Source organism: Hyposmocoma kahamanoa, unplaced genomic scaffold (genome assembly GCF_003589595.1).
Source record: "Hyposmocoma kahamanoa isolate Upper Pololo Valley unplaced genomic scaffold, ASM358959v1 116, whole genome shotgun sequence".
Classification (NCBI taxonomy): Eukaryota; Metazoa; Arthropoda; class Insecta; order Lepidoptera; family Cosmopterigidae; genus Hyposmocoma; species Hyposmocoma kahamanoa.
Genome location: NW_020653391.1, coordinates 197186 through 207583, shown reverse-complemented (window position 1 = coordinate 207583; position 10398 = coordinate 197186). Strand labels below are relative to the sequence as shown.

Here is a 10398-nt window from a genome sequence, read left to right as displayed (position 1 = left end):
CGATATCGTCATCCAACAGCGTTTACGGGGTTAGTCGGTGAAATACATAAGAAAAATTGAAATTCTTTTATATATATTTTTAAGACTTTAGACCTAAAATATAGGAATGCATTAGTTTTGCATTAAAATAATTTAATAAAATTGAACAAAATCCAGACTTTATTTAAAATAATAAGAGAGTTCCATATTACATTCTTGCTTTGTAAACAATAGGACGTTCGGTAACTTTCATTCGATAACAGTGTTCTGTAAAACTTTTGTAGCCCAAGGGCTATCATCAGCAAGCTGATCGGGAAGTTCGAGTAATCGTACTGGTGTGACGTCACTTCGGTTCGGTTTCGAATACGACAGTTCGATTCCGGTGTTGAGAATAAAAACGAAAAGAAATTGTACAATATCAAATCGAATCGGTGGACAACTGAGTTATCGTAAGGTTCTGAATCGACCCCCCGATTGAGACGGCCAATAGCGCGCGCTTATTTCAATTTTATCGCGCGCGTCGCGGCTATCATGCGTAGCCATGCTACGGGGGCTGGTGTACGGTTTTGAGAAATCATTCAGGGACCCAAAGTCTGCTATTTTAAAAGCATATCAGTTGAGTGTCAATGGCAGGATTTTGTACGTTTAGTATTCTGCTAGCCATCGAGCTACTATTCAACTGCCATTGCAATTTTTTGGTACTTTGCTCTTCAATGGCGAGTCGATAGGGTAGTCTACTAATTATATGACTTAAAATTTACATTTAATTCGAAAATTAAATGCAATAGTAATTTCCATGATAGTTTTAAGCCGGGGTCGCACTTAGTGATGAAAGAGACTCAGTCTTTTAAGGCGTTTTATAACGACTCGGCTCCATTTTACAGGACTCGACTCTCTCGACTCTAAAATTAAGACTGGGGGTTCGAGTTTTATTAATAAGACTCAGTCGTTATACTAAAAGACTCAAAACACTTAAACGACTTGAAAGACTTAAACGACTCGAGTTGTTTGCAAAGGACTTATACCTATTTTATGTCTTATTAAACCCGAAGTTTATAAATAAAACTGACATAAGTAGTATGTAGTAAATAATCACGTTTATTTACTTATAATAAAAATAGTAAAATAAATAGCTTGTGGGTAGAAATAAAATCACGCCATACGGCTCATGACTCGCGACTCCCGAGGCTATGAGGCGCCAGTCGTTTTAGTCTTTTTAGTCGTTTTAGTCCTATAAGTCTTTTAAGCTTCCTAGGGTTAAAAGAGATCTCGAATTAGTCTTCAGTTTTAGTCTTATGACCCAAGACTTGAGGGTTAAAAGACGAGACTAGTCGTGAGGCGTTGAAAATTAGTCGAGGTTTTTAAAACGCCTTAAAGGACTGAGTCTCTTTCATCACTAGTCGCACTGGTACGGCGACAGCGACGCGGCGACGACGCGAAAAGATAAGTGGCCGCATTGCAAAAGCGAGAAGCCAGCGAAATGCCGCTATATCGCTTAATGCCGCTATGTCGCTTAACAAAATCAAACTATTTAGGTTACGTCGTGCGGTGTCTCCTTCGCAACTCTTCGCTCGATATATCGTGTGGTACCGCTGCTTGTCGTACGAAATTCAATTGTCGTCGCGAGTCGCTGAATAATTTTATTTAATGCGGACACCCTCATTACTTGTCGAACATTTGAAATTTTTTTACGATATGAACAAATAAATTTCGCTTCTCGTTTCTGCAGAGCGGCTACCGACATATGAGTTTGTTTTCACGAAATCGACGTCGCATCGCAGTCGCCTTAGTAGTGCGGCCGCGGCCTTAGTAAGGCAACACTGATCGTTAGTGATTGAATGAATGAATGCCATCACTGCCATTCCACTGACACTGACTGATACTCGAGAAAAATAAAATAAATATTGTCATAATTGCAATACGATCTCATCGAGTCTTAATGGAATTACAACGATGAGTGGTTGCAAGAAAATTTGTAGAATTGGGGTTTGGATCTGCACATAGTGGCCAAGTTCGTCTTAATACCTCCAGTATTTTAGCAAGTTTTAGTTTATGTTATCGAGTGTATAACCAGAAATAGTCATTTAATTTGTTTGAAAACTATTATGCCAAATCATTTCGGTGACAACTGCGCTTCGATTGGCCAGCCCGAATTCGAAACAATTGACGGATGTCGTCAATTGTTTCACTTCAAATCGACCAGTTTAACTTGAGCGTTGCTATAATGGACGAAAATTGAAAAATTACATATTTAATTACCAATGAAATGTGATTCAGTTTGTTTTGTAATTAGATGTTTTGCTGTTTTCCCACACCATCGAATGGAACAGCCCCCCAGTGTTAGAGATATTATCTTTATTACAATAAATACAGAATATTTTTGGAGTGTACGGAGATGTACGCACAGGTCAGTTGTTGGCACTGTACTATTTCAGCTTTCTAATTTGTGATTTCAGCGCAAACGAGAGTTGATATTTAAAAGTGATATAAGGCCTATTTGCCTGATGAGTTGCCAGGGATGAATGGCCCTTATTTCGTCTCTTTTTCTGGTTATATACTCGATGGTTTTAGTTTATTGAAATGGTTTTTTCTTGGCATTGTATTTTAATACTTTTGCCAAACGACAATTATCCAAAGAGAACTTGGCCCGTTTTTATATTTACGTTGTTAGTAAGATAGAGAACACAATTGGCTGAATATTTTCTTTTTTCCGTTAAAATTTGTTCAGAAACTCCAGTTTTTGAACGACACGTCTTTGTTGTCAAGATATTATAGTACGCGTTGTCTTTGTTTTGTATATTTAAGTTCTTTTGTTACCAATCGATTTTGGTATCTATTTAAAAAAGTTAAGATTTATTTTAGTGTTGTTTTTATGTTTAAGTTTCAAGTTTAAGTAATGACACTTCCAGTACCACTATCGCGAGATTAAAATTAAAACGTGAAAGTTTGTGAAATAATGTTCTGGTCATTTATATTAATTAAAGAATATGATTTCCCTAAAAGTATTGGTTATCAGCAAGTTGGAACCACAAGGGAAAAAACTTCTAACAATAGTACGTTAAAAAAAACACTGTGTATAGTTTATTATTAAAATATTTATAGAACGGTACGCTGATTTTCAAGGATAGAGGCCGAAATAAAAAAAATATTTTTTTTATTTATTATCAATGGTTGGAATAGGTTGTTCCAAATAAATAGATAAATGTCTACATATCGATGTCTCGATGACATGGAGTTGTTAAAACCACCAAATATTTAATTCATTGTTTATATTAATAAATAAAAATTCATTGTTTATATTAGTAAAAAAACAATATCTCAAGTTACTTCCAGCGTGTACAAAGTATTGTAGATGGTTTGACAACGCCGCGCGCCATTTTTGCATTTTGCACAGGCAAATCTATGCTTTAAGCCCGCGTGGTGTATTTTCGTTCGACCAGTGTCACCAATACAGGCGCAGAGGTGGTACCCGAGAATGAAGTTGGGGCGGTAGTTTGTTGGACCACCACGCAGAGGTTCCGGGTTAAATTCCCGGGCCGCGAGAAATATTTATATGACCTACATTTATTTCTCTCGCGAGTTTGGGTGTAACTTGTGATTGTCTATTTGTGTGTACATGGCACCAGCGGTACAGGGTTTCCCTAGTGGGTGCATGTTTAAAAAATATTAAAAAGTGTTCGAAATTCAAATAGACAAGATGGCCGCCATACAAATGCTAGTTCTCTATATAGGCGGTCAGTAAAAAGTTACTAAGGTGTAAGTTATTTGCTAGATAGGCCGCTATCCTAGAAAGTCATCGTGTATTAACAAATGAATAGTAAAATTTTCATCGCCTAAGTATTTATACGTTTAGAAACGAACTGATGAGAATGAAATTTTTTTAAAGAAGAGTTCTATTATTTAGCTTGTCTTCGTGCATGTATTGTAAAGTTTATTTATTTGTTTTAAGTGTACTGAGTGAGTATTTAGTGTTTAGGCTAAATTTATTGAGCATTATTTAAAAAAAAAACTTGTCTTTATTACGTGATAAAATCATTATTGAATCGCCTCTGAATCGCACAATTATCAGATATTGGTTAAAACCCAATCGAAACACTTCTTTCTGGCCAAAATCGTGAGTATGGAATTTGGTATAATTCCATACTTTTTAAAATTCGATACAACGACGACATTATTATCCTTATATCGACAGCGGAAATTTGAACTGTCCTAAGATACATTTTGTCGTAATGTCTTTCTCCATTCCTTTACGACAAAATGTTCGTTACTGTATTTCTAATTTCCACCATATGTGTTACGCCTAATGTTAAGACAGTTTAGGAAAGGGATGATATAATAAAGTTACACCTGTGGTTATTTTGTGCTAATTATTAAGACAAAAATCGACAACTTAGAAAAAAATTCCGTCTCCGGCTGGATTCGAACCGTTATCCAGCAAACCGTGCCAGACACTATGTCAACTAAGCCACGGAACGAACTAGCGTGGCTTACGAACTTTTTGTGTTTTTTGCAATTATTTGTTTTTGGTAAAATTTTTTTATAGTGATCGATCTTTGTCTTGTTAATTATAACAAACTTGTGACTTTCAATAAATTACATAAATATTTTGTGCTGTTCATTATGCGTGTTGTATATACAAGTTATAAAATAATGCTCGATTTGGCCAGAATTAGGGAGTCACGAAACTCATTAAGGCGGAATCGTCTTGATGCAATCGTCTTTAAACACACTTGTCGCATTAGCCGATTCGCCGTTGACGCGGCCGTTCGCGCACCGTCGTTGCGTCAGTTGTTTCTAAGCCAGGATCAGCTGTCGTCAGCATGCGTGTATAACATGACAGTATACACTATATTTAGAACTATGTTTATGAAAAATACAAATGGCAGATTTATTTTAAAGTTTCTCATTTTAATTCAATATAGACATACAAATCCGCCTAATAAAAATTGATCTAGATACTAGTAGGCCGACTGTCAAAATTAGAATAAAGAATGCAATAACGCAATTGCGTTACTAATTAGTAATCGTTAGAACGTAATATTATAAAATTTTATTTTCTTTCACAATTTATCGATAAAACTATCGACTACAACTACATAACTATGTAAATTTTATTTGCAACCCTACAAATATCATTTTACTCTGTCTCCAAAAAATCCAGACTATACGTTCATGGATATAAATGCGATTCTGCGTTAATAAGTGTGGTGACTCCCTAAAAAAAGGCCTTTGTATTATTGTGTGTATTAGAAAAAAATACGTGTACTCATATTTTAATAAACGGAATATCGAATGTGAACTGGAAACCGGTACTATATCAATTTTGACAACTTTACAGGCGAAGAAAAAATTGTTTGCGTCATTTATAGTGTATGTGTAATAAAAATATTTAAAAACTACGTATTTTTATTTAATAAACCAGTTGCTATATTAATGACGCAAACAATTATTTTCTTCATCTGTAAAGTTGCCAAAATTGAGATAGTACCGGTAGCCAGTTCACAGTCGATATGTTATATTAAGTTCTATTCACTACCTCCGTTGTCTATTCTGCTCCCTTTGTCATAAACAACGCATTTGCTTTTTGGTAACTCTTGGAGATATTGGCGCTTATACTCCGTCCAACCATTTGTTTCACTTTTGACAGCTCGAATTATTTTTTTTTTATTAATAATTTTAGCTTGGATACAAGTCCTTTGAGCCATGTCTTCGTTTAATTATGTTTCTGTAAATATGGCCGCCACAAAGAGGATAGGCAATTTGAGGCGGCGTGCTTGGATTGACTCGGGATTCCTTAGAACGGGCCGATACGGGTATTTTAGTTCGAGATTCATATAATTTCGCTTTTTAATCTTCGATTAAGGCACAATAGCACTATCCCTTTAAACTAGACTTTAAACTAGATTTCACAAAATAATTGAAAGTCAAAATAAAAACGACACTTTTCCCTCCAAAAGGCCCAGAGCGAATCACAGCTCGAATTCTAATCAATTAGTGATGCCACATGCGTTGCAGATTCGATTTTTTATAACAACCGATTTTATTTATGAAGAAGTTTTAATCGTGAATGTGAGCGGGTTCCAAAAAGAAGATAATGTCTGATAGGAATCGTGATGTCGCGTTTAACAAGTGATGATTCACATTCATATGGAGAAGAATCCGACAATTCTTTATAATAAACAATAAGAATTTATTGTAATTTATTTAATTTCATTATAATTTATCAGACAGGTGCCAAAATTTATAAACTTGAATAATGTTCATTACATAATCTGTTGGCTCGATAAATATCGGAGCTAGAGCACTTCGCTTCACTAAAATTAAAAAATAAAAGAGTCCAGGAAGTATTGCATGTCTGTTGTATGTCAATAATTACGAAACTTTGGAGGCATGCGTATGTCAAAAGTTAAATAAAAGGTTGGACGGAGTATAAAGTTTTTTCATTGATAAATGTTCGTTACGCTGATTTTGCTTAACAATAAAACTGAGAGTAAATATGATATAAATAAACCGCTTGTGGGGTGTTGCAGATCTCGTCTCTCCAATTCCAAATAATTAGTTAATAACTCGATTTCGCTAAAAATGTCGATTACATTGTTTACGATAAAGACTGCAGAATTACACACGTTTTTTTGTCTATTTATTTAGGATAATATTTCTTTAACACACAATCGGTATTAATTTTTCCGAATAGTATTATTTGCTTTTTTCCCCCATGTAATTTTGTCTAATTTTATTTTCATGTAAAGCATTTCATAATTGGACTTTTTTTGGTATGATGTATTTATTTGCATTTTTTAATTGTTAACAGTTGTGTGTTTGTATACCGATTATTATCAGGTTCGAAATTATTTTCTTTGATAATTATCATGCTAATTATCAAATATAATATATATATATTTATAGCTTTGTCTTTTTAACTAAAAATTACAAACAGTGATAAAAGTAAATTAACACGAAGAAAAATCTTAGGGAAAACGATATGGTTTTGTGATTTTATTTTTTAGTTTGACATTTGACACGTTTGGATACGTCTCTGATACAAACACACGGCACGACGACGTTGCTAGCAGTAGTATTTTGTTACTCCAATTAATTTTATAAATAGCAAATATATCTATGTACTAGATAAATATCAAGGTTGTTGGCGCGATAATTATTATCAATGATAATTATTATCAATGATAATTATCATGATAATTATCATTTCGAACCCTGCCGATTATCACAAATTTGTACTTCTGGAATAATTAAATGTTGTGGCTATTCAGACAGCTGTACATTTTGTAATTGACTGATTTTATGTGGTTTGTCTACTTGGTGTTGCTGCCACCAACATGAAATCAGTGAATTAGAATATATTTAATTTTTAGATAAGGAAATTATGGTCTTACAATGTGTAATCTATTTTGTGAGGGTAAAAAACTTTGTCGTTGTTTATCAGACAGTATTGTTTGCAAAACATGGTACAGTCCGCGAGGCCTAAGCTGAGCTTTGCATTTGTGTGAGTGCACATAGATAGTGTAGGTGGGACGTCGGCCTAGAGAGCGACGCGTCCTTTTCTAGGTTTAAATCGGTTTAAACTGCTTTTTGTCAATTGGCCTGAGGCGCGGTGCATCCCTCGCGCGACGCAACTCCGCCGCGCACCTTTCACACTTCACCTCTTGTACTGGTAGCAGCGTGACGTGTTTAATTCTTAATATTTTCTTTTTGTATTCGATTTATTAGTGAAATGGCTGCCAACACAAATAAACGAATTATACGAAAACCTTTAAATAGCCAAGTAAAGGAAATTTTGTGTAATTTAAATAGTTATTTTAAAGACATGAACGACAAAGACATGTCAAGTGTCACTACATCAGCCCAATTGGTAGCGACATCGACGGGAATTCCGCTGTCCACTGTCAAAAGAGTTTTATTGGAAGGTAAACGTCTTTTGGAAGACGGAAGCAAATTTAAATCTCCGAAAAAGACCAGATGCAGGGAAAATATCATTATCATTGACGATTTTGATAAAGCGGTAATCCGAAGAACTATTCACAACTTTCACATTACTGATAAAGAGGTGCCAACTATGAAACGAATACATGAAAAGTTGAAGAGAGAAATAAACTATCCAGGTTCAATTTGGTCATTGCGTAAAGAAGTGTCTCTTTTAGGATTTAAATGGAAAAGAACAGAAGATAATAGAAAAATTCTAATGGAAAAACATGAGATACGTTATCTACGTATACATTTTTTGATTAAAATTTCCGAATATCGTATTCAGGGCCGGCCAGTCGTTTATACCGACGAAACATACATAGACACGACTCACACTTCTTCAAAATCTTATTCAGATGGCAGCACTTCTGGTTTGAAGAAACCAATTTCTAAAGGAAATCGTTTAATAATAGTTCATGCCGGCGGAGAGGACGGTTTCATACCAAATGCACTGCTGATGTTCAAAGCAAATCAAAAAAGTGGTGATTACCATGATAATATGAATGCAGCAAACTACACGAAATGGTTACAAACGCAATTAATTCCAAATTTAAAGCCCAATAGCGTTGTGGTGGTAGACAATGCATCTTACCACAATTCGTTAGAAAATCCCGCTCCCAACTCAAATAGTCGTAAACAAGATATGATTGACTGGCTCAAGTATCGCAATATCGATCACTCTACATCGATGCTTAAACCACAACTCTATCAATTGATACTGCAAAACAAACAAAGATTTATTGAATATAAAATTGACACTTTACTTAGAGAACATGGTCACAGCGTCATTCGTCTACCACCCTACCACCCGGATTTCAACCCAATTGAAAATATATGGGCAATGATAAAAGGATACGTGGCTAAAAAAAACGTGTCAATGAATATGGATACAATTATGAGGTTAGCGAAAGAAAAAGTTGACACTATCACTGTACAAGAATGGAAAAATGTATGTGACCACGCAATAAAAGAAGAAAAAAAGTTTCATGGTCACGATGCCGTTCTTGACGATATAACGGAACGATTCATTATTAACACAAACGATACATCAGAGGAGAGTGAAAATGAAGACGAGAGTGATAAAGAAAATGATGAAAATGCAATGTCCGGTGCAGAAGAATTGTTATAATTTTTTTTTATATTTGAATTTTATTTATTGATCTCTGACTTCTCGGTCACACTTACATATGTACACATGCTCATCGGTCATACATATACATAGCTGGCCTTTATTTTAACAATTTATGCTATTTAGTTTTAATTTCCCACTTATGTTAAAAACCTACCTAATACTAAAATTTATTTTTAAAAGTTTTTTGTCTGACTCTACTTTTGGTGATCACTCACACAAATGCAAAGCTCAGCTTAGACCTCGCGAACTGTAACACACACAAAAAAAGAAATAATACCGTACGAAGTGCCTAATAAATAATGGAAATTTATTTTTGCAAAACTTTATTGAACATCTTAAAATTCTCACTTGTTATCTTTAAATCTAATATTTATTTATTCTAAATATTTACTGTGTTCAAAAAATCTAAGTGGGGCTATCGGGAAACATATATGTACAGTAGTGTAACAAGCAAAAGATAGCGGAAATAATGAATTTCAATACAAATATCCATAGACCAATTTTTTTTTAAATTTAGTTCATGACCTTACAGTTTTTTACGGTGCTGTAGCTCAATAAGAACGTATGCAAAAGTTTACGGGCTGTGAATGAATCTCGTTTGAACCGCGTTAACTCGCGTCATCCGCGCGTAAAAAATACGGCGTATGGATAGGCTCTTGTTTTCTTGTGATGTCGCACAAGAAAACAATCACGTCCAAGATTTACGATCGAATGCAGTTTATTTAATTCCTGTACTTAAATTCGTCGTAAATAGTACAGGAAAAAAATGTTTTATTATGTTTTTCCTGTTTTATGTTACCTTCTGTGTTTATTATTTATGTCGATTGAAAAACTTTAAAGGTCATGAAATCAATTTAAAAATCAATCTCAGTGTTTAATATCTTAATACTTTCAAATGAAAAAAAAAAAAATTGTCCATACCAAAAAAAAAATCTAAAAACTTCCCGCTAGCCAAACTATAAGGGTACAATTGGGACTTAATAAGTTTTGAACCGACTGCGAGAACTGAAAGTAACTGTACAACTGATCTGGTTCTTCCCATTTGCCTTCACTTATTGTTAGTTAGACTTAGATAGCTAGATAATCGCTTGAACACAACGATGTTGAAGTCCAAAATGTATCAGTGGATTCATACATATTTTTAAGATTAGGAAGAGTTTTCATTTTAGAGTAAACAACCAAAAACAAAAATAAATTGTGTAAAAAAAAAGTGGAATATTACATACATGATGTTGAAATGCCGTCGTAGATGGCATTTTTTTTTATTTCAAATAGTTGTACTATGGAGAAATCAGTATTCTACC

The 10398-nt window shown here is 34.3% G+C and overlaps 1 protein-coding gene across 1 annotated transcript; it reads left to right on the top strand.

The window, feature by feature from the left end:
* Window positions 1–7804: 7804 nt before the first annotated feature.
* On the top strand, window positions 7805–9091 carry LOC113239735. Its single transcript, XM_026476831.1, has one exon. The coding sequence runs from the start codon at window positions 7805–7807 to the stop codon at window positions 9089–9091; it is 1287 nt and encodes a 428-aa protein (XP_026332616.1).
* Window positions 9092–10398: the final 1307 nt, after the last annotated feature.